Here is a 25610-nt window from a genome sequence, read left to right as displayed (position 1 = left end):
CTTTCTTCTCCCTTGCTCGTTCTCTCCTCACTCTTTAAAGCAGGAGTTGTTGTTCTGAGTGGTGAACATGTGCTAAGGGGGGTGAATGGCTAAGTTTTCTTTTTATCCAATAAAAATGTCTCCTTGCCAGATCGATTGTTGTTGCTAGGAGACTGAAGCATCCTTTGGCAAGGGGCTACAGCTCTCCACGTCTGTTGTTTCCCTCCCCACCTCTCTCTCGCTCTCTCTCTCACTCACTCACTCACTCTCTCTAACACACACGCACGCGCTCGCACACGCTCATACACACCCACATGCACATCCACGGAGCTGGCGCGCAGAGCTGTGGCGCCCATCCTCTCTCTCAGTGCGACTCCTCCGAGGGATCAGGAGTAGACTAAGTCAAACTTCCAGCAGCTGAAGATTTGTGCGCAACATCTGAATGATCCAAGCCGTCAAGGTAGGTCAAATACAACACACTCCTTTCTGGTGGGAAAATGTGTTGCAGTGTTAGATTTCGGGTTAGGCGACAGAGTGCAGTGAAAATTGTCAGTCCGGGACCGTTCGAGCGCACGTCAGGCATCCTACAGTGGGGGACAATTTGCTTTGAACTTTGCGCAGGATTTAAACACCTACTTGTTCTGCATGCATGTGCTTCCTGTGTGTTTCTTTTAACCAGATCCTCCTACTGGTCGCGGGCTGTGTTAAAGGGGGAAAAAAGCCCTGGTTGCTAATCTCTGCAGCAGATCTCTGTGAAAGATACAGAAGGTGAAACAAAGAGTATCTGCAGTTGCGTATTTTACGCTGCGTGTAGAAGTTATTTGGGTTCAGACACACTGCAACAAGGCAAGTCCCGCAGCTTTAAGCTCCCTGAAAAAGATGGGCGGGTAGTGCGTCTCTGGAAACAGGCATACAGGTGGATCTGATAACCGTCTCTGCTCACTGGTTATCAGTGGGGATGACTTTCCGTTCACTCCACACCTTGCGCCAGGGAGCGGTGCGTGGACCTGTGCGAAAGGTACATCATGAGCAGAATGTCTTTAAGAACATCAGATGCTACGTACACAGACTTTAGACACAGACTGTCAGTAATGCAGCAGCACTTTGATTTTTAATCTCGGACTGTCGAGATTTGAGCTGTGATAGGACGTGGACTTATTTCTGCACATAAGCTACATGTGGTTCCTCCCAACAATAGGTTGACACTCTTTTAATGTCAGGCCTTTTAGCTGTTTTAAAATCCATCAGTGGGCTTAGATTGGAATATCAATACATTTAATTTGGCTTATTAATGTGAGTCTGAGTGATCATATTGCCATGGGTTTTTTGCACGCTTCTGATGGTGATCACACCATTTTCCCCACCAAACACAACCTATAGTGAATTACACATTTATTCACTGAGCAGAATAACTTAAGCTTTGTGTAGAATGTAAAACTTTATGCATAATGTCATGCAGCAAATAACAATTCAATCGTGTTTGCTTTTTGTCAGTGAAATATTTGCACTGAGAAGTAACACAAGTGCTAAATGATACAAAAAATCTCGGTGCTATTTTCCACTGTGATGCCCATAACTGTAGTAGAATTGCAATATCAACATCAGAAGACAGTCTCTCTGGTGTAAGAGTAATGAGAATTTTAAATGAACTCTTATTCTTTATGAGCTCTTTAAGAGAGGAGTGAGAGAACAAACATTTATCCAGAGGAGGGCTGGGCATCGCCTGTTACTGCTTGGATTGCTGAGCGGCTCAGTCCAATAGCAGACAAATAAAGTAGTGCATTTGTGCATTGAAATAATGTGTATGTGCACCTCTAGTTTACTCGCCTGTTACTATATAATATAAGATGTTTATTTTTTGTATAATATTGTAATCTATGAGGTAGATTTGCTTTTGCTTTTCCATTTTTCAATGCAAAGCTTTTATGCATATTTTTAGGTTTCTTGTATTTGTTAGTATGTGTGTAACATGCTGCACAATGAAGTGTAGTGTCGTAAATGTGTGCATTATATACACACTTTGTACCCCTGTAAGTGTCTGTGTGTGCGTTAAATACAGCGGAGGAGTGGGTTGCCAGTGTGGGTGGGCATTTGGTGGCCCTGTTACACCTTAAAGACACGCTTACACACATCTGCATGCATGTATTTCTGTTTGTGTGTGCGCGCGCGTGTTAGGGAAATGTGCTTCTTTATGCGACTCGGGGGGCAATTGTCCGTCAGTAAATAGGTTTGGCCTTGAGTTTCTGCATTTTTGTGCTGGTGAATGTGCTTATATGAGCTTGTGTTTGTGCGTCTTTGTGTGTATGTGTGTACAAATGGCCTTGTAGCCTCCACACAGAAGCACTCACTGGACTGCATGCAGCACAGAGCCTCATCTCAGCACAGTGCATGATAAAGGGAAGCACCTGCAACAGTGAGGTCCTTTAGTTTCATGGTAATGTGTAGGTGTGAGGCTGTGAGGTGACAGAGATTTTGAAGGCACAAGCAGTGCTGACTGCAGACTTTCATGGGTGGATGTTTCTCCTGATAGTTCCCTGTGATGGACTTTATCTGCGCTACAGCGTGTTTAATCCATCAGATAACTTTAAATGTTAGGTTTTCTCTAAAAAAAAAAGAAAGTATCAGGCGATCTATTTCAACATCGCAACATCACACATTCAGTCCTGGGAAAAGAAGGTTAGGGGAGGGAAAAAATAGAGTCCTTGGGAAATGCTGTGAAATAATTGCACTCCGGACACAGCCATTAAAATGATTCTCTGCCCAAAATATTCTCAGTATGAAACACTCAGAAATCATGCCAGTTGCAGTACATTTGATCAGTAACATGATTTCCGCACCTGCAGCATGATCCACCTCTCTGCTGCTCATCGATATGTTGTGTAAGGCTCTGTAACATATGTAAACACACCTGTTCACACTGTGCATCAGGAGTGAGACAGAAGTGTGTTCAACTATTTATTGGTGACAGTATGGGTGTCTCTGGAACATACCTAATTACTCAGCATACAAAGACAGCACAAAACAAGTGGATAGCGCTGGAAGAGTGTCCTCTGAGTATGAAAGGGTTCTGAGAAGTTGCTTGGTGTTGTTAGAGAAGTTCTAGCTTTTATTGATGACATTTCTTGGATGCAGTGTTTGTAATTTACACATCTGAAAAGTGTCAAAAAGAGTATAGAGTTCTGTATCAGGTGGAGTTTTGTTTGCTGATGTACTGAAACTTTTGTAGCTCTGACAAGAAGATGGCATGAAAGACTGAAGTGCAATATCATTCGGATAAAACAATGTTGTAGTTTATTGGAGATCTGACACTCGGTAAACTACAGCCTGGTTGCTTCCAAATCTGCCTTCTACTTCTGAGGGCAAAAATCATCCACCTGTGTCGGAAGGTTTGTGTGTTACTACAGACTGAAAGCTACGAGGTGTGTTAGAAATGTGTTCTATCACTGCACTGTAAACCTTCCATATATGTTTTGGTACTTCTTGTGTGTTTCCATGTTTTATGTACAGTTTTAGTTTAGTCCATTATTACATTTCCATATGAACCCGACTTAAGCTGTACTCTGATATACTTTTCAACCTTGAGTAAAAAGTACTCATTCAGAGTAAACTTGTACTTTAGTATAACCACTACTTTTTAAATGTGCCTTAGTGTCTTAATGAGTTATCCTGTATACATGTCAGAAAGTGTAATAAAGTCTTGCTCTTCACTTTACCTTGTTTCTGTCTTGTTTTTGAGGAAACATCAACGTTGTTTTATATTAGTATTTAAGTATTGTTTCTTTTGTAATTGTAATTTAAACGGACTTTACTTATATAGCGCTTTTGTAGTCTTGCGACCACTTAAAGCTGCTTTTACTCTACATGTCACATTCACCCATTCACACTGATGGCAAGGTGCCAATCTCCGCTCAGATCTACGCCCGTTCATACCCGATGGCTATGCTCTACCACTGAGCCACAGCCGCCCCTTTTTAAGTACTTGTGCTTGTGTGGTTCACTCAGTGTGTGTCATGCAGTACTTTACAGACACATATTGAAAAGTACTCTTGAACTTGTCTTAAAGTCAGTGTGCATAAAGGACCAGCATCTTTCAATTTATTATAATGGTGTGATTAATGTGTTGCGATCCGCCCAGATGTCACTGCGGTGCTGTGCGACTGGGGTCACTGAAGCAAGACACGTGCAAATTCTACGCACAGTGGCTTTAACCTGTACACTATGTCTGCAAAAGTATGTTTAAATATGCTGTTGGATGCATGAATATTCATAAAGACTTAGTAAACAATCACTTAATCATTTATTAATACAAATGTTTTTATTTCTACGACTTAATAATTAATTAGTGAAATAATGTATTAAACATCTGTTCGGCAATGTAAATGTTTTGCAGAAACATCGTGTAAATATATACAGATGTTTAGTAGGAAATGTGTTGCCATTATTGTGACGGACAAAAAAAAACAAAGACAATAAAAAAAGCATGTTTGTTTGTTTAATTTGGACTCAGGCGATGTGTATTACAAAGTTCTTCTGTGACTACTTTGAACAGGTGCTGCTTTATGTTGCTGTCCATGGTGCTGAATTCTTGTTTGAGTGATACCAGTGATGTAACTCTTTGTAAACAGTTTAACTATGTGCTTAGAATTGTTGAACTTTAATAAAGATTGAATTATGAATTGTCTAATGTAGTCTTTCTCTCTCTGGTTTCAGGGGAAGGAAACATGGGATCAAATCTCAGTCGAGTCGAGAGGAGTCTAATACAACAATAAAAAAGGTAGGTAACTTAAAATCTGTCTGGTTTCTTGAAAACAACAAGGTACAACTATTCGCACAGCGTAACTTCAGATAACGAGGAAGCAAGCTTTCAAGAGAAACTGAAACATTCGAAGCTTTTACATCAACAAGCTCACGATGATGCCTCACTGTGACCTTCATGGCCCTGAGTTAAGTCATCATAATGAGGAAACCTTAAAGACTTCACTTCAACTTCATTTAAACTATCAACTTCCTGACGAGCAGTTGTGTAATAAAGTAGTCCTCTTTAAACACTACCTTCATCACCCAGCATAAAGAGCTTATTCATGTTCATATCAGTCGGGTTTAAACGGGCACGTCACCAATTTTTAAAGGTGGTGGGTATTTCCATGGAGGGTGTATGAAAATTGAGATCCTGCATGTTTCAGAGTTTACCTCTTATGGGAACTAAAACTTATTATATTTTTGCCCCTTCTGCGTTCATTTCATGCGTCACTGTCTGAGAAGTGTGCTCGCGCAATTACTGTTTATTGCCGTAGGTGCCGCCAAAGAGGACGAAACTGAGATCTTCGAGATAACCACTTTAACACTGGTTGCTGTGGGTCCTTGGCAGATTTTCAACGCTCTTTAGCATCTCTCAAAAATTGGTGGAATGATTTAGGGGTAGTTATTCTTTTAGACAGCGGCCTAAATTGTTGTTGAAGGACGAGAAGTAAAAGAAGTTTTAGATCAGTAGAGGTGTTGCTGCGGTTGCTTACATAACCCAATTGTGGAAGAAGAAAGCTACATCAAACTCCATAAAAGCTCATTTTCGCCTGCTATGTATGGTATGTAATATAGTGTCGAACAGAAGAGGGTTGAACTAAGACCTAGAGACATTATCATAATCAGCAAGCTATTCAGTGAAATGGTCCAGGGTTACAGTATTCTTGCAAAGGCACTGTTATGTAATATAAAGTGTAGATACATACAGCTGAAATTGCCATTTTCACTTAATGCATTAATGCAACAGGTACATGTTGTCGGCTGTAGCCGTCCTGCAAAACATATCGGTGTTAACCAGGGCTGCAGGGGCACAGACACAATCACAATACTGAGTTCTAACTTGTGATTTAGATCCAAACTGCTGCCGTAAACCAGGACCTTCACTCTCTGTTCTTTAAGGCTTCCTGAAGTTCTTGGCATGTCAGGCTTTCTTAATTACCGCTGCTGCTCGGCTCCACATGGTTCTCACACTGTTATGCTTGAGTGAGGAAGCAGGGAAGTGTCTGAAACTGCTGCTTCCCACAGCTCACCTCTCATCTGCAACTACAGAAACAACGCTAAATGAGACGCGCACAAAACGTGAGCGCTGCTCTGTCTGTTCATTGACATCCGTCCTTCCCTCAGTGCACTGACATTCCCTCACGCACACACACACACACACACACACACACACACACACGTGCATGCATACACTCGGGGGATGAGGCAGTGAAAGGGCAGTGGGATGTACAGCTGTGATGGTGAGTCTCAGAGAAAGATCAGACTCTTTAATAAATGATGAGCTGGAGGAGGAAGCAGTGTGAGAGAGTGTGTGTGTGTGAATGGGGAGTGAAAGGTGGCTTACTGGTCATGAAGCGGCTACTGTCAACAAGAGTGCAATCATGAAAGTGCTGTTAACTCAGCGACACCTGTAGAAACTTGCCGTTTTTTGAATGACAGCTGTTTACACTGACTTGGCACATCAGTTAAAATACCTTGTTGTTTATTATCCTGCTTAGTGGTGGTGGAGCTTTTTGTTACTTATTCGAATGGTAACAGGGTTCAGTTCTTAAATGCTTAAGAAGGCCCACATCTCTAAAACACTGAGAAGTGCAGGTACCTATAGTGTTTAGGTCTACGTCCAAACCTCAGCAATGTCAAAGGTCAACAAGGTCACACACTGAGTTATCTACTGTATTACATAATAATTGTTGCACAGATGAGTGAATGACTATGTTTGTTATTGAGTCCTAATCATTGACATGGTCCACCACACGAGGGATTACATGACCAACACAAATAAAGGCTTCCGGTTCACATGGATCAAAATGGGGAAAAACAAAAAACATGTTACATAAAGAAAAATAGAAAATAATTACAAATGATTTAGTTCCCATGCATTTACCAAACATTCTGAAAGCGCAAAGCTTTCCGTCACACACCGACTTCCAACAATTTACATGCTTACACTACAGGCACAAAAGCCTTTTCAGTGTTACTCCGCTGTTGCGTCAGGTGTAGTAACGAACCTGGAAATTCAGTTCTAATGTAAAAGTTGAACCCTCTAACCCGAGCACACAGCTTTGCCTCCCTCACCGCTGTGTGGGCATCTGCCACACACCCGGGAACTACACATCAGCTGTGAATGTCACCGGGAAAAAATCAATGAACTATAGTGTGTACAGAGCTCTGCAGAAATAATTGAAGTAGGAGTTTGGGCTGTTTGTTTTAATCATGAACCTGTGTCTGTTATCTCTCACATAACAATTACATATATATACACATAGAAATGTCGAATAGTAGGCTCACGGCCGGGTTTTAGTACGAGAAGTGTTCCGTTTTTCCGTTTGTAGTCCGAGTAGTATTAACTAATCGCGTATCGGCAGACGAGCAAAAGCAGGCGGAACGTAATCCGCTGTAATGACATCCCCGCTGAGCGGTCATCTAACAACGATTTAGCTTCTCGTTAATCTCTATAAACACACATCTGCACCAAGTTCAGCTAACATTCCGTTCTAGATCAAAAAGTCAACTTGAATTAAATTTTCTTGACACTGTGTCGTGAAAGTCCTTCAGCGTTTAGATTTCCAGACGTCCTCGAATGCACCAGAAATTATTGATCCGAACCTCCGTTGAACAAACGAGCATTTTAAAAGTAGTTTTCTTCTCCTCTTGAGGACAGACCTGACAAAGCTTCATTTTTACTCTTTACAAATCTGCATCATGATGTTGAAATTTCAGCAAACTTTAGATCCGTTAATTAAAGTAAATCACGGGAAAAACTGATTCTTTTTCAGGTTCACACCGCTGTAGTTAGTCAGAGTGAAGCCTTTGTATAACTTACTATTTATTGAAACTGAAACTCGGCACAAACAGATGAATGGGCGCTCACCTGGGGGATTAAATGAACAATGTAATGAAGACGTTTATTTTGCAGATATATCTGGAGGGGCGAATTTCGCTTCACTTTTCATCCGAACACACGGTCGCTTCTCATGTTGCTAACTGGACTGTAAGTTATGCAGCGGACGGAAAAGCAAGTCTTGGCTGGTTCGTTAATCGCTAAACGCTGGCTAAACTGGACACGCCCGACATCATCAGCGTTGCTCCCATAGGCTACATCGTAGTCTAACAAACAATTATCAATTGTCATATTATTAGTTTACATGAGTAAAAATTAAAAGCACTGTTGTGCAACATCCTGCTTCCTGAAAAGTTGTTGCAAAGCATAAACGTAGAAATAAAACTGAATGAATTTCTGTTACGGTGTAACTGTTAGAACCACTGAATGAAATCTCATCCATCCATCCTTTTCCTATACCGCTTAGAGGCTTACACGGGGGGACGGAGCCAATCCCAGCTAACATTAAGAGGCGGGGTCCACCCTGGACTAGTTGCCGATCAATCACAGAGCAAGACAACTCATAAACCATAACATTTTGCCAAACAACATTTGTCCTCTTTGAAATTGTCAGATCACTGAATTAGTCACTTTGGCAGATGAAATACTCCGCTCCATGTTTCAAACCAATGTTGTGCGTGGAACAATGACTCTCCCAATAATGTTGGATAGCACATGAAAAAGTTCAACTCTCATAATCACTGTGGAGCGACTGCAGTAATTGTTTTTACACTTCACCTCACCTGAATCAAGAAAAACCAGCCAACATTATTTGTCTCCGTCCAAACCAATCACATGTTGTTCTAAGTGTCTGAGGCCCACTGTGGTCAATACTCTCCAATCCTCTCTACCTGTCCTGTAACGCTCTGCACACCTCACGTATCGACCACGGTGACGACAGACCGGCGGGGTGTGAACATGAATTAAGTAGGCTGCAGCAGCATCCGTGCCACGAGGAGGCTGACTGATGCTCCATGATGTCTCCCAGGGTCATTACATGACGGTTAAGTTGATGGATGCCATCAACAGAGGGGTAATTCTCCCCCTGACAGGCCCGCCGCCCTCTAACAGTGATGAAATGCGGATCTGATGAATGCTTTCGCACATTTCACAACCCTGCTCTGTTTTAGGCTGAACGGCCATTTTTTAATCACGTCATGTCGGATGAGCTATGGAGCGCCGAAACTCGGGGAAAGTATAAAGACGGAGGAATCTGACTGTAACTCAAAGGGGAAGACATAAGAGACACATCTAGGGCTGCAACTACCCGTTATTGTTACAACACAAATACCAACAGCCTTAGGTAATGTTCTAAAATCCAAAAATAATCCATTTACAATAATGAAATGTAAAAATTCTCACAATTTACAACTTTTGTTTGGTATTTTGCGTCATATTTAACTTTAGCAAATGATGAAATTGAAATGAAATCAAAATGATTGACTCATTTTCTACAGTTAATTAACAGTCCTGATTTTCCGAACCATCGTGGGAGGTCTCGCTGTAGTAAAACGCACTGTGTTAAATAATCTGCTGCGCACTCAGACTGCAGACTTTGTGTGGTGCTCAAAGGTTAAAAGCTCTTTTAGTGGAGAATCCCTTTGGAGTACCCACTGCACATGAGAGCACAGTTTAGTATCAGAAGTGCACCACTTCTTCTTGTATGGGTTAATCCAATTTTCATCATGAATGTACTTTTCTATCTGTTACAGCATCAGCACACTGCAGTGTGTAACTGCGGCTCTTTTATTATCAAGCAAAGATCAATGGCTGCGCCGTTAAATCTCAGCTAGCGCTACGGCCAATCAATGTCTATGTTTCTAACATGACGCGGCCTTTAACCTTTGAACCTAATACAGGTCACGAGATGGACTTACTGATCAATACAGGAAACGCTGGTTTCTATCTGACCGTGTGAACGGATCATCAATACTCATCTGGGATCAAAGTAGCTAATTATTGATTATGATCGGTGATTGGTGATGAGATCTGTTTAGCCTAAGTGAGGAGTCTCAGCGGATATTCACACATTTTCTTTCAGCTTTAAATGATGCACAGAACCTACACAAGTAATTCCATACAGTTTGGAGTGGTTGCTTTAATAGGATTGAGAGATCTGCATCGTGCCTCGCTAGCTTTTTTTTGGGCTGTTTTCTGATATATTTCTGTCCTATTTATGGATCAGTCTTTCCTGCCTTAAACACACACGTAAATAATTAATGGTCACAGCCCAACGCATCCCTTAGACTGTGAGAAGTGTGGGACACCATGTCTACACACAAGCACACAAGGGATGGTTATGTGAGCGCCAAAACAAAAGTAGTGCACCTCTCACACGCCATAATACGTGCTTCTTTAAATCACCTTCCCTCAGATATAATGAGGAGTGTGCTTGTTAGGCCTTAAACATGACGATAAAGAGGGAGAGACAGAAAAGAAAGAGTTAAACACAGAAAGCAATGAATGAATTAAGTGATAACCCTCTGATAGTGTGCAGGTGTATAAGGGATCTATTGTTCTGTGATAACAAAGCTACTGATATCCAACCTCTGATCTCTCTCTCTCTTATAAAAAGAATGGAAAAACTCCCACACATGCACATACAGTGTCTTCCCATACTGTGAGATCCGAGGCATCGGTGCAGCTGTGAGGTGCACTATGGACAGATAAACAAGCACACACACTTTAACACAGAAAACACTCACGCACACACAGAGGGCTGGATTGCGGGGCCATCTCTCCTCTCAGTGTTCTGCGGTCCATCGACCCTGCATGGCTGCTCTCAGCTGGATACGTGTCATCCACAGCAGCCCTGCCTGTTAGGGGGAGAGAGAGAGAGAGGGCCGTGGAGGGTGGAAGGGCGGTGGAAATAAATGGGAGAGGAGGAGAGGATGCAGGGGCGATGCAGCGGAGGAAGCAGAGGATGAAACACAAGGAGCGAAGGAGGAGTGTGGTGGTGCGTGTGCAGGCGGCTGGCTTCAGATTTGAGCAGGGTCAAAGGTGAAATAGGGTTGTCTGTCAGATGTTACTCTGCATCATAGCTCGCAGGGAGAAGGGTCAGTAGTCGGCCTTCTCCTTCATCTGATGACAGACAGGTTGTTTTCTAGCTGTTGTTTACTCACCTCATGTGTTTCCCCCTTCTCTCTTTAATAGGTGTCTATGGTGATGTTGCCATGTGCCAGCTGCCATCTGCTCTTATACTTCTCTATTCAGGTAAGACAGTCCATGCCTACATTTCATATATACTTATATTTTATAAACATTTACTAGCTGAATCTGAAAGTACAAAACTCTTAAGGAATAATTTACATTTTTTATATGTTTATTCTCTTTATTGCGTTGAGTTTTGAGAAATTAAATACCACTTTCATACCTGTGCATTTAACCTAAGGCTACAGCTATAAACTGGTTAGCCTAGCTTAGCATAAAAACTGGAAACAGCCATATTCTTTCCAATAAAACAACAAATGTAGTCCCACAAGTTTCTTACTATTTTATACCCAAACATAATGATTTAGCCGTCATAAAAAATAAGGACGTGAAAGAGTCTGGAATATAACCCCATGTAAAACCACAATTTTGTTCTTAAACACTGTGATTTTGAATTGATTAAAAAACAAATCAAATTTTAGTTGGCTTTTGTTACCCATGGAGAAAGCCAAGCTAGCTGATCCCTCCTGTTTCCATCTGTTGCTAAGCTAAGCTAAGCTAAGTTAAGCATTAGCTTAGCCGCTGACCAGCCGCTGGCAATAACTTCATAAATGGACAGACATAAAAGACGCATAAATCAGCCCATCCAATCCGACTATGTCCCCAAAAATGTTGACCTGTGCCTTTAAAAGAGAAGGATGTGTTAGCATCTTTTACAAAACATATAAATGGCTTCTTTTTATGAAGTCATGTCATACTGCAGTTTGTTTTTTCATTGGATAGTCGGCCATATTTTGCATCAGTAGCTTTTTTTTAACTGGGGTAAATGATAACATGAATCTTTTTTGAGACGTTTTACTACTTTAATACGAATTCTAAATTATTAAAATACTCAAACTCAAGTGAACGCTGCCCACACAGCATCACAGAGTATTGCGATGTTAGTTAAAAAACACCGTGCAGTAAAGTACAAGCTAATAGGCTGTCAAACACTATGTTTAATTTTCCAAGCCTTCTTCGCTTAAGACATATCGGGCAATTATGTTACCTTAAAAAACAACAGCAAAGAATCAATGTTCAGTCTTGTTTTATCTATCTTAAGTACGTTTAAATCTTCAGCATGCTGATTTTCATACTTCATGAACACATGAAATTGTATCTGTATCCAGGACCTGCCTGAAAAACGAGAAAAAAACATGCGCCAATCGGATGTAAGTTGTGGCATGCTTTAAATAACCAACAGCAGCTTACATGCTTTCTAATAAAGCGGCTCGAACATGCCATAATAATATGATCCTTAGACTACACGCAGTCTGAGTCAAGTGCACTGTCCTGTACTTTGGCCTGCTTGGCAATATCTTTGCTAATAAAGAAAGAAGGGACATTTTCTGTTCCACAGTGTGTGCTCTGCTCGCACAGTTGCTGTTCAGACAGGAAGCTGTGTTTGGGCACCATCCAAGAGGTTATAATGAAGCAAACATTCAATTTCAGTGGACGCCATGAAAGCGGTGTAAAAAATGCTGGGAGATATTATTTGGCACAATTCTGGGAAATCGACTCTAAGAGCTGCCAATTACATTAAAGCATACTGTTAAAGGAAAGTACTGGGTAAAACTGTTGTTAGCGTCCCAGCTTTAGAAATATATATATATTTATATTCTCCAACACACACAATGAAAACAAACAAAGAGCCACATCTGCTGCCTTGTTGCAGTGTCGTCCTCCAAACTGTGCTCGTTACAAAGTTCCCCTTTTTGTTTCAATGTGGTCTCTAATAATCATGAAAGGTTGCTTTAAGACTTCATTTCCAGGAACTCCAGCTATTTCAGTGGTTACTGGAAAACATTCAAAGAGGCTCTACTTTTTAATGCACAAGGATAAACACACATACTATGGACACACACGCAACGTGCAATGACTTGAAGATGGTATATGAATCTTTCACAGGCGCCATCAACGTCCTAAAAAAGCAGACTTTAAGTATTGTTGTGGTTTAAATGGAAAATTAGCACTCCAACCCCCTATTTAATAGCACTTCAGCATGCATCCTAATTGAGATTGTCTCCTACATTCTACCTGAACACGCCGGTTCAGATCTCTGTCGGATGAGAGAGAAAAGAGCGAAGACATAGAAATAGTCTGCTTTTAGGTCAACCCCTCAGAGAAGAAGAGGTGTGTGTTTGTGCATGCGTGTGAGTGCGTATGCCTGAGAGTGGGTGGGTGTTTGTCTGGATTTGTGTGTTTGTCTGTACGTGTGTGTCATATTACAGAGCAGAGAGGTAAAGGTATGGCAGCCGCCTGCAGGAAAATCTGAGCTGCCTGCATCTAAGAGAAGCTTTCATCCTCCTACCTGCCCACCAAAGAGGGGAGGCATACACTCCGTCTCTGTCTTTCACACACACTCATAAACAAGGGCCTGGGCTGGAGATTCCAGCAATCAACAGATATTTCACTACAAACCAGCTCCTTGGTCTAGATTGATTTTCATTGTCAAAATGTCAACAACCAGCTTCTGTCTTATCTCTCCTGAGGACCAGAGGAGCTGCAAGGAAGACAAGAGAGAGAACGTTTTAAAATTAGAAATTTATTTCCTACTCCGGGCTTAGACTGACTTTGCATTAGCAGAAAAAGATTAAAAAAGATATAAAAACAGAGCGAACGAGAGGCTAGGGTAAGAGCAGGTTATTTATTATCTTCATGTCAGCTTAATAATGGAATCCCTGGACATGTAGTGATGCGTTTGCATAAAGTTGTAGAACCTGCAAGAAAAGAAAGGTCATGTTCAGTGCAGCGGCGGCTGGCTCATGCTGACTTTCATTCTCTGGTGCCCTGCTATTAACATGCAATATATCTTATCTGTAAAAAGAGCAATGCATGTTAATGTGAGGGGTAGAAGTCACGTAGAACTTACAATCAGATTACTATCAGAGCAGCCTCATCATAGGGCCTGCACTGTACCAAGAACACTGACAGGTGTAAATACGATTTCTATCCAGCCTTAAAGAAGCAACACGTAGAATATAAAGCCAATTGTTAGTAGTGTTTAGCATTGTAGTTTAGCATGTTAGCATGCTAAAATTTCCAAACATGCACTAAGCACATGCGTCACAGGTCCATAACCAAAGTGTTGGGGAAATTGTGACTAGATTATGACAGAGGGTCTAACAGTCCATCCTTTGGGTTCATGGCAATCAATGGTCGAGTTTGGGATTACTCAAGTCATTAGATTTCATTGTCTGGGAACCATAAGTACCAGTGTGCCTATCAATGTCGTTGATGTTGAGGGATTTCACTGAATAAGTGAATGATTTTGGTTACTGGTGGTGCCAACACAATTCAGGGGATTGCCCATTTCAAATGTAGTTATACACTAGGGACCTTTGTAATCTGTAGCAAATGACTAAAGATAAAGATTCAACCAATAATTGAGATATTTCAATCTGGACCACAATACTGAACCAACTCAACAACTGATGGACAAACCATCAATGATTTCCTTAAAGATCCGATCACAGCAGGTTAATGCTTGTTATCCCTTGTTTCAGCCTAACCAACCATTACAGGAGAAGTCTGGCCCTGGACCTTTGTTGGTACCAATGTTAGGCCCTGATTATCTGGTATTATCCAACAATTTTAAACACATACAATTTATTGGTTTTCAATCTGTTGACGTCAGTACTATCCAAGCAGGACCACCGGAGGAGCAGCTAAGCTAAACGTTCTAGCCCTTGAGGCTAACATTAGCTAGCACGTGAATCTCACCTTCAGTTGACTGCGTCTCTCCAACTATTTTTCTCATCTAGACTCTTCTTTAAGTTTATACCTTACAGCAAATCACAACAGCAGGTTGTTGCACCATGTCAGTCTCATGAGGTGGTGCATTGCTCCCATTGGAGCACAAAATAATTCTGTGATATCCTGCAGTGTGTTTGAAATAAGAGAGAGAAGAGCATCTATAAAGTTTCTCCCTATGTATGTAATGTAACCTGATTTTAATAATCAGGTCTTATTTTAAAACTCCTGCAGTCTGAGCCTAGCTTTAGACCTAACGTGGCTAAAAGGTCACTCAAGAAGTTAAAAGGTCACCTAACTCCACCCTTTCTGCTATCTCAGCAAATACAAATGACCTCCATCCTCTGTGAGTGAAAAAGCATGGTTTCCCTGTTCCTGGAAAATGACATGCGGTGTGTCCGAAACCGCATATTATCATACTAATCATACTAATCATACTAACCGTGACGTAAAATTGAGTATGTCATGCGTTCCCATCTCCTAGTATGCAATTTTGTGTATGCGAGAAATGCCCGGATGTATACTAGATCGGCCCGGATGTTTGAGTATGAGACGGGAGTTCACTAGTTGTACTCAACTGCCCTAAAATGCATTGCGGCTATTCAGCTTCTACTATGGCGGAGATGGACCGGAGATCAGACCGGACATACGTAAACAATTAAGTCACGTGATACGGAGAAGACGGCTCTGAGTATGATGCCAACAATATCCTAATAGTCAGGTTAGTAGGCAGTATGCAGTACATACTGTTTGAGTATGTAGTAGGCAGTACGTTAGTATGCGGTTTCGGACACAGCAATGGTTTTTGAAAAGTTTACTTGCTCCACCTTCCTCATTTCCATTTTCAGATTTGTGACCGGATCAAAATAGCAAAAAAAAAAAGTGTACGCATACCTCTGTAAAAGCTGAGCTCAGCAATCCATTGTCATTATCTCGATACAGACAGTTAATACCATGTGTAGATGGCGCCACTCGTATTGGTCAACCAGTAAATTAACTTTTACATGTAGAATCTGTGGAATAACCCTTTAAAATCAGATTAAAGTATCTATTATAATCGTGTGGGCTGTCTCTGAAGAAGGTGGAGAGATTTGTCCAAACACACACTATGATTGCTGTAATTGAGTTGTAAGTTATGATTAGCAGCATCAGCTGTTGTTGGCCTCATTGTCAGTTAGCTTCTTTCATGGTGAAATGCATTCAGACCTCACACTGTAATTATGCAGGAAGGAGGGGGAGCAATAAATCTGATAACACACACACACACACACACACATATACTTTGGGGTATAAACTCATGGACGAGCAGAGAATTGTTGGAACAGAGATCAGATTAGAGAAGCTTTTCTGATCTGTGGAGAGAGAAGGGTGGGCTCATGTATCAACCAGCCATCTAAGCTGGCTTATCCTGATACAACCAGGGGCAAACACACACTCACACACATTGCAAGAAAAAAGTTTACTGGTTGGAGTTAAGGGGGGGGGGGGGGGGATGGTTGGAGAACAGTGGGTTTCAATACAATCTCCAAACGATTCCATATCCCTTTTAGTCACGGCCAGGCTTTGGCAGTGAAGCGGAAACAACTTTGAGCCCTTGTTAACAGTGTCCTCAAACTCCACTAGGGCTCTACTCTGCTGCCTTTACACTGTATAGTATCTCTTATAAAAGTATTCCATCGTGCAGCTCCTGACAGCTTCCTGATATACCCTTGATTGACAGTTATATCTCTTCTCTCCGAGCAGGACTGATGTCCAGATGGTGTGCCCCTCCATGTGTGGTCCACTCCAGCTCTCCCTGACCGTTTCATGGGCCACAATCCGACCTAAGCATCCACGGCCGCTGCCTGACTCAACCCCACCTCGCACTGCACACCTCACCCATAACCCCTCACCCCTAACCTCCACCCTCAGCCCCCCGCCTCCCTCTGCCCCACTCTCTCTTAAGCCTCTCCTCACATTTTGACAATCCAAACCCTCCCTGAGCCCAACATGGTGGTCGGCATTCCCGCTCTCCTCTTGGTCATGATGTGTCGGGGCGTCCTGCTCTCTGTCGGAGACCAGCCTCAGCCGTCCCGCCGGGAGATCCGCATCGAGGGGGATCTGGTGCTCGGAGGCCTGTTCCCGGTGCACGAGAAGGGTGCCGGCATGGAGGAGTGTGGCCGCGTGAACGAGGACAGAGGGATCCAGAGGCTGGAGGCCATGCTGTTTGCCATAGACAGAATCAACATGGACAGCACTCTGCTGCCGGGGGTGTCTCTGGGGGTCCATATACTGGACACCTGCTCCAGAGATACGTATGCGCTGGAGCAGGTGGGTCAATGCACATACACGTTGCAGTTGTGTCATTGTAATTGTCACAGCGAGCATTAAATAATAGCTAGAGTTAGAGCATTTACTCTCCAAGACAGTCTCCTCTCTTTGTGAAGAGTGTAACTGCATTTACCTGTGAATGCTGATGCAACTTTTTCGGATGCAGCTTGTTTAATTAGCTGTCTGTTCTCCTGCGCTGCCAGCCAACTTGAACTTTTCCCTTTTTTTTATTTCAAAACTGCTCTGCCGCCGTGTGAGAAAACAAAAACTGCAAAGTTTCCATTTTAGATCAGGTAAAACTATAAGGTCTCATCAGAAGGCACTATACGGGTAAAATAAATGTAGCTTGAAAGTGTGTTTCATCCACTGTGGGTAAAGACGCTTGTCTGAAATGATAACGGCAAATCCTTAAAGAGAAATAGAGATTGAAGCTTTTTGCAATGAAGGGAAATGAGGCGGATATTAAAAAGATGACAGAAGTTTCCCTTAGGGATTGTTATCTTCAAAAAATATATATAGCGTGTCTTTTTGCTGAGCTATTAAGGGATGAGGCGTTAAGCGAACTTATACAATGAACTCTTGACTTATGAGTGAATTCTTAGTGTTTGCTTCCCCTTAATAGGGACGCAGGTTAATTGGCTGTTTGACCACAGATATTAGCGTTCCCAAGCTGATTAAGCATACATAGATAATATCACCAATTTGGTTCCCAATAGCTACACACAGCATTTAACATGAAATATCTATGTGGGTGTGTTTGTTTCTAGGCTCTGGAGTTTGTGAGAGCCTCCCTCACCAAGGTGGACGACACAGAGTTCATCTGTCCGGACGGATCTTACGCTCTGCAGGACGACAGCCCGCTCGCCATCGCCGGAGTCATAGGTGGCTCGTTCAGCAGCGTCTCCATACAGGTAATACACAGCATGCAGGTGAAGGATTTACACACGCACGTTGTACCACCATCATGGCTTCTTCTCTCATCTTCTAATCATCCTAACATGACTTCCAGTGACATGACACTGATTTCAAGTGACACGGCCGTGCAAGTGTGTCCATGTCTGTCTCACCGCATGTGTCTGTGTTTGTACTTTCTCAGAATCAAGTTCCATTGGTGTGTTCTTGTGTGTCTTCCCGGCTCTTGTAGCTCTTGTCACAGAGCCGGGTAATTTGCATAGTTTAGCATAAAACCTCCTTCTCCCTTACTCCTCTGTGGCTGCACAAAAGCATCCTCCTATCAGTCCTTAAATCCCTAATCTCTGCAACGTCTTCCTGTATTCTCTTTCCCTCACCCTCTCTTTTTCTGTCTCTCTCTCTCATTTTATGTTTTTCTCCTTTTTTCTCTGTCCCTTAAATCTTTTCTCTCTTCCCTCATCACAGCCTCCTTCTCTTTTTTTCCTCCTTCTTTATATGCATTCAGAGGCACCCCTCGTGGCTATTTAGGGAGCGCTCAGTGTATGCTGACCTCAGCCCCCTTTCTTCTCCTCCTCCTTCTTCCTGGGGCAGCCATTGTTAATACATCTCTTGTCTCTTGTCCTTCATCACACATAATTATCCCTTGTAGTTCTTGCAGCTCATTCTTGTTGCCCTTTGTAAACGCTGCTGTTGTTTTTACCTGTCTTTTCCGCGGGGCAGATCTGTTTACGAGAGCCGAACTGTGCTCTGATTTCTGATCTCTAGCCAGGGATGCTAATCCAGCTCCTCCGCTCTACTTGATCAGTCTGTCTGTTGCTTCTAAATAAAGTAAAAGGAAATTATTTTATGTTTAACCATGCACAACTTCAACTCCAATTTTTGTAGGCATTTGCATAGCATGCATCATTCCTCTCCTCCACTCCTACACATGTGTGCATGTGTCCCTGTCTTCTGCGTGCGTGTGTGTGACTTGCATTCCAAGCAGAAAACACACAGCAGCCCTCCACTGCACCAATTTTTTCCTCCTTCCCTTTCATTTTTTTTCCCTGCTCGTCTCTCATATTCAACCCATTCCTACAGTACATCTCCCTTCCCTCTCTCTCACAGGAAGGGAGCAGCTTTCACTAACAGAGTAAACTCTCAGTGTCCCTGCAGACAGGCCTCTTAGCTAGCCGTAGTCATTGTTCACTGGCAGGTAATGGAGCAATGCAGTTACATTTTGCAGCATGACCTTCCCTGACATTTAAGTCAACTGCCATCTTAAAACCATAAAACCTGCCTCAAGTACTACAAGCAGCCTGTGTGTGCGCAAGCACATGTGCGCGAGTATCAGTGCAGGTGTTTGTGTGTGCATCGACCTGCCTCTGTGCACAGCAGTTTATGTATACGAGCGTGCTTCCTAATCTTCTACATTATTAGTCTAATGAGATTCTGACATGTTGTCAAAACAGCTCATCAACTGAGCTGTGAATGAAATATAGAAAAGCTCAGAGTGATGCGCTCTAAAAGGATTAAAGTGAAGCTCCAACAGAATGGCTGTGTAGTTTGTGTTTATTCGCATGTGTGTGCATGTTTGATTGTGTCTGTTTACATGCACACGAGAATGTGCATCACTTATATTCGCACTGTTTGTGTTGGCATCTGTGACTAAAATTGTAATGAAGACAACATGAGCAATCAAAAGGGAATATTATATGGACATCAGTAGAGCCATCACTAATGCATGAGTCAGGGAGTTAACTTGTGTGTGTGTGTGTGCTATTATCCTCATGTGTGTGTACTGTATGCCCACACTTTGCATTCTCTTGTATGTTTAAATAATCACATTATGTATTAAGCAACAAGGGCAGCTGCGGCACAGAGGTAGAACGGGTCATTCACTAATTGGAAGAGCAGTGATTCGATCCCAAGCTCCCCCTGTGTTCCTGTCTTTAGGCATGATACTGAACCCCGCTGTGGCTCCTGAATTGTGTGAAATAAACCCCTTTCCCACCACAATTGGCGCGTTGACGTTGGTTTTTCAGACCCGGGAAGACCCGCTTATAAATGCTGATTGTCTCTTTTCCCATTGTCAGTGGAACAAATTCGTCGTTGTATGTTGTTCTTCTGTACATATGCGACAGCGGTCGAAACTTCAATGCGGCATAGCGGCACACCACAAAAGGACCTGGGTTTGTGTTCCTATCATTGCCGATAGAAGCCGAGGCGATAATTACCCGGGTCTAATGCAGAGTCATTTGACCCGGGTCTGAATGCCGATTGTAATCTTTCCCACTAAGCAAAAAACCCAGATGTTAGCTGGTGTTAGCGGGTTTTTGACCAGTGGGAAAGGGGCTTTAATGTGCAAGTTAGCAGCCAATGAGTGTGTGATTTGGGTCAAAGCACTTCGAGTAGAGTGGAAACTAGAAAGACTATTTAAGCACAGTCCATCTTCCATTTTTGCATCTTTCCTTTAATGAAAAACTAATTTATTAAAGGATCATTTTATATGGTTTGTGGGTTTTTGTCAATGTGCAGACTCGTGGCGATCTGCCATGCATTAAATAGCTGCCATAGAGCTGTTTTATTGCATTTAATGATATTGTTTTTATCACATTGTTACTCATTACTCACACAGACATTATTTTCTCCGCCGGCTGGCAGTCCTGCAGACATCTTTACTCGCCAGCTACAAGAAGAAAGTGTTTTTCACAAAGACTCCCTTAACCCCTTTGCTCCAGTAGTCCAGTAGACAACATAAGAAACAGGAGCTCCCTTCAAAATAAAACTCTTTTTGTATTACTTTAATGTCTGTTGTTTGGAATATCCAGTATTGATCTGATATTTTTATCATCAATCCAAAGGTGTGAACACACACACACACGCACACACAATGCCATGGATCAGAACTGTTATGAAACTTATTGTGGTTTCACCCTCAATCGATCCTTTGTATCAGTGTCTGGTATTGAAACATCTCTATTTATTCTCGTGTTTGGGACCACACTTTTCCCCAGCACAGAGATGTTTGAACCATGTGATACACGAATTGTCTCTATTTGTTTTTGAGCTACTTCACCACTTTTTCTGTTTTCTCCACTTTCCCTCTCAGTGTGTAATTGTTGCTTCTTTCAAGTGCCCCATTGTATTAATTGTACAGTAATTGGCACTGCTGCTGCCACCTCTCAAAACATTTGTATTATAAACACTACAAGGAGCTGCTCGGTCTTCAACGTTACTCTGTTCCACACCCCACTGAGACCATGTGCTTTCCACTGCTCTAAGTGGAGGTCCCTTCTTAAAATACTAAAGTCGTGTTTTATTTTGAAAGAGCATGTTTGTTTGGAATAATTCAGCCTGATTTGTGTCTCATTATCTCTCCCGACAGGTTGCCAATCTTCTCAGGCTCTTCCAGATTCCTCAAATAAGCTACGCTTCGACGAGCGCCAAGCTAAGTGATAAGACCCGCTACGATTACTTCGCCCGCACGGTGCCCCCGGACTTCTACCAGGCCAAAGCCATGGCGGAGATCCTCCGCTTCTTCAACTGGACATATGTGTCCACTGTGGCATCGGAGGGGGATTATGGTGAAACGGGGATAGAGGCCTTCGAACAAGAGGCTCGCATGAGGAACATCTGCATTGCTACTTCAGAGAAGGTGAGGCATGATATAGAACACAATATGATATTTGTTTCTGCGTGGATATAAGCGACTACAGCTCAGAGCCAGGTACCAAGAACCCAAACGTTTATCAGCAGTGTCATGCTGATGTATGGCCTGAAGCTGCACCAGTTACAATGAACAAGGCGCTAATTTTGTGAGCTAAAAGTTTGTATCCATTTCTTATCTTGTCTTAGACACAAATGGGGTTTATATTACACTGGTGTTATCAGTTGTGGACTGAAAATGAAAGCTTATCTCCAAGAACTCATTCAGGATGCTTTCACAGTCTCGTTTGCTTCAGAGCATGATGGTGCAAGAGCGCAGTACTGAAGAGATTTTCGCCTGTTTCTTCCTGAGGCCGAGACACAAATGTAGAAGAAGCATTTACATAGTAAATTAATACATCTGTTGATACATCAATGTCCTCTTCCCTTTCAGGTGGGGCGTTCTAACGCGAAGAAGTCCTATGAAGCAGTTATCCGTCAGCTCCTCCAGAAGCCCAATGCCCGTGTGGCTGTCCTCTTCCTGCGCAGCGACGATGCCAGAGAGCTGCTGGCAGCTGCTGCCAGGCTTAACACCTCCTTCATCTGGGTGGCCAGCGATGGCTGGGGTGCTCAGGAAAGCATTGTCAAGGGAAATGAGGTCACTGCTGAAGGAGCCATCACACTTGAGCTGGCAGCAAATCCTGTGCCAGAATTCAATCGGTACTTCCTCAGCCTGAACCCGGTCAAAAACCATCGTAATCCCTGGTACAGGGAATTCTGGGAGCAGCGGTTCCAGTGCTCGTTGGGCGCTGGAGGAGGAGGGGGAGGAGGAGGAGGAGGAGGAGGGGTAGGAGAGATGTCTCTTCCGCTGTGCGACAAGGACTTGTCAATGGACAAGAGTAACTTTGAGCCAGAATCCAAGATCATGTTTGTGGTGAACGCGGTGTACGCCATCGCCATCGCCCTCCATAACATGCAGCGGAGTCTGTGCTTCAACACCACCAAGCTGTGTGACAGCATGAAGGCGCTGGACGGGCGCAGACTCTACAGGGAATACATCCTAAATGTCACCTTCACAGGTAAGAGGAGTGGAGCGTGGTGAAGAGAGTCCGAGATAAGGTGTTCAAGGTGGATGAAGAGTGAAAAGAAGTGAATGTCGGAGAGGAAGTTTGGAGGACGGGGGGGAGATAGGAAGTAATGGACAGGAAAGTGAGTGCGGTGCCTGGTTAACAGTCCCCTCATGAACAACACAGGGATGTTGTCCTCCTCAGCCAAAGCAACCAAGCCAAAGAACATAAAGTGTACCGAGACAAATCCGCTTAATTGCTACATATTGTCAGAGCCAGCCTGCCATTGACACCTATTACCCATGCGTAATTGATACGACACTACAAAGTTGCTTTGAGGAACGAGGGCCGCAGTTAATCCGTCAGCCATATTCTTCTCTCTCGCACTAATGAGATTGTGTGTGTTATAATAGCTCCTATAGCAGGCTGCCAGTCAGTCTGTCAGTCTCTGTAGAGTTGGGAGAGAACAGACAGAGGATTGGCTTGACTGACAGATGGCGTACAAAGGAAGCGTTATAAATAAACGGCTGTGTCTTGGGGACTGACACAGGTTTAGAGGTGCTTATTCCTCCACCGACCGTGACCAAGAGCAGACATCAAAACAGCCAGACAAACAGCACTTACACGGCAGCTTTGCGGCTTTGGACGCTGGGGAGAGAGCGGGAGGGATGGATGGAGGACGAAAGAATGGCAACACCAATGAAGGGAGGGGAGGGAAGCTTACAGATAAGAGTGACAGGCAGACTGGAGTGAAAAAAGAGAGTTTAGGGTAAGGTAAACGGGAGTAAGGCGGAAAAAGAGATAGGGAGGGAATGAGGGAAGGAACAAGGGAGCAGTGAGGCAATGCCGGAGTGGGACAGCGTGCGTCAGCAGAAGATGAGGCTTCTCTTTGAAATTCCCCATCTTCATTTCTGCTACAAATCAAAGGACTTGGAGCATTTCTGCCTGAGAGGAGGGAGACAGGAAAGAGAGAGGAAGAATATGAGTAAAATAGAGAGAGAGGAAATCGTCGAGGCGAATGCAGTCACAGGATAACCACTCCCTTATATGTTTACATAGATATGCAGATTCACGCATAGAAAGTTTCAAAAGGCTGAGGAGTTAGTTGGGGGAGGAGGAGGTGCGAATCCCGCTGTGACTTCCCTACATCTCCACGTCTGATCGTCTTCCTCCCCTACGTTCTCCTCCCTCCCTCCTTATCATTCCTGATGTATGTCCATGAGGCACATCTCATCGTCTTTGCTCTGCAGCAGGGGAAGAGTAACAGCATGTGCAAGCATCTTGAGTTCTTTACAGCTCAGCTCAACGTAACAGCTGTACGGGTACACACAAAAAAAAGAAAAGAAAAGCAGTGGTAGGGTTTGTTTTGAGTTGTTGGTTAGCCCTGGATGACGCACTTCCACTGCTGTACATATAAATCTTTCCATCTACAGTATGTTAGGAAGGAGCTGAGGTGAGTTGAGGTTGAATGTGGGGTATAAATACTGCAGCATCACCATCCGCAGTGCTCTCAGTCTGAACTGTAGCAGACGGAAAACCAACACTGTTCTGCGCTCTCTATCTCTCCATTTTCCTCTCTTACACGCACACATGATCATTATATAGTCCCTACATTAGATCGAAGTTGATCCCCATCGCGCTGTATCTTTAAATGTGCGTTAATAACACAGCAGACTGTGATAGGGCTGCTTTTCCTGTGTGTTACTGACAGCGTATGTGGTGCACTGAGGCAGTATGTTGTGCGGTTAGGAGTGCGTTTTCACATGCCGCTCTCTTCATCCAGCCTCATCTCGCTAGTTGCTATGGTAATGAAGCCGACACCATTGCCAATTGTTGAAGTGATCTGGTAGATCATGGGAACTGCTTCCTGCCAGCCAGAAACGCACACAGGGGCGCATTTCTGCATGTTTATAATCACAAAACACACACGTACATACAGGCAAGAGACTAATACACAAACACAGTCAGCTTCTTTACAAAGAGGCAGCTTGAAATGCTTGTGTTTTTTTTTTTTTCCACCAGTATGAAATTGCAGACACCCCCAGCCCACACACTTCTCAAAGCCATCATTCAACTCCCACCCACCCACCGCCCCGATCTGCAGCAAACATATCAGTATATACACACACGCACGCACTTCTCTGTTGAAATAGTGGTGATAGATGTGATATTCCCCCTTCTCTGCGCTTTTGTGTGTGTGTGTGCGCCAATGTGTGTGTGTGTGTGTGTGTGTGTGTGTGTGTGTGTGTGTGTGTGTGTGTGTGATACGTCTGTGTTAGCAGAGGCGGTGTGCCTTCAGGGCCATATTGAGCAGAGAGCTTACTGCAACGTTTAGATGCTAGAGAACAACCTTCACTCCTTCTCTTCCTCGTTTCTTTACCTTCACACTCTTCCTCTCTCTCCCCCTCCGTCACTCTACGTCTCTCTCTCCGTCTCCCTTCCTCTCACTCCTCATCACTCCATCAGTCTCTCTGTCTCCGTCTCTCTTCTCTTTCTCACCCAGAAAGTGTCCTACTCTCTCTCCCTCTCTCTCTCTGTCTCTCTCTCTCTCTACATTCAAAAACAGCACATCCCACTCAGACTTCACAAGGTTGCTCTCCTGCCTCCACCGCCTCTCTGCGCCGGTCTGTTCCTCCACTCCTTCCCTTTTGCTCGTCCCTCCATCCATCCTTCACCTTCTCTCTATTGATTCCTCTGTCCAAAGGCTTTCCTCCATCCACCTGTATCTCTTCTAGAGTCACATTAGTCTCCTCTTCTGCTATCTCCTCTCTTTTTTCCTTGTAATCTTCTCCCTGTTCTCCCTTGTCACTTCCCTCCTTTCTTTGCCCCTTATCTTGTCTCCTGGCTCATCCTTCCTCCCTGCACCTCTTTGC

The 25610-nt window shown here is 43.4% G+C and overlaps 1 protein-coding gene across 1 annotated transcript in view; it reads left to right on the top strand.

Annotated features, from left to right (window-relative positions):
- The first annotated feature begins 396 nt into the window (after positions 1-396).
- grm3 (glutamate receptor, metabotropic 3) overlaps positions 397-25610 on the top strand; it is a 38563-nt gene continuing 13349 nt past the window's right edge. Inside the window, exons 1-7 of the mRNA XM_069685678.1 lie at positions 397-439; positions 4690-4753; positions 11033-11092; positions 16565-17131; positions 17899-18042; positions 21411-21680; positions 22125-22749. Coding sequence (XP_069541779.1) covers positions 16811-17131; positions 17899-18042; positions 21411-21680; positions 22125-22749 — 1360 coding nt within the window. The 5' untranslated portion in view covers positions 397-439; positions 4690-4753; positions 11033-11092; positions 16565-16810. The remainder of the gene's footprint in view (positions 440-4689; positions 4754-11032; positions 11093-16564; positions 17132-17898; positions 18043-21410; positions 21681-22124; positions 22750-25610) is intronic.

Source organism: Semicossyphus pulcher, unplaced genomic scaffold (assembly GCF_022749685.1).
Source record: "Semicossyphus pulcher isolate SPU_LCO1_2020_fin unplaced genomic scaffold, fSemPul1.0.p SCAF_8, whole genome shotgun sequence".
Classification (NCBI taxonomy): Eukaryota; Metazoa; Chordata; class Actinopteri; order Labriformes; family Labridae; genus Semicossyphus; species Semicossyphus pulcher.
This window is presented reverse-complemented; position numbering and strand designations above follow the sequence as displayed.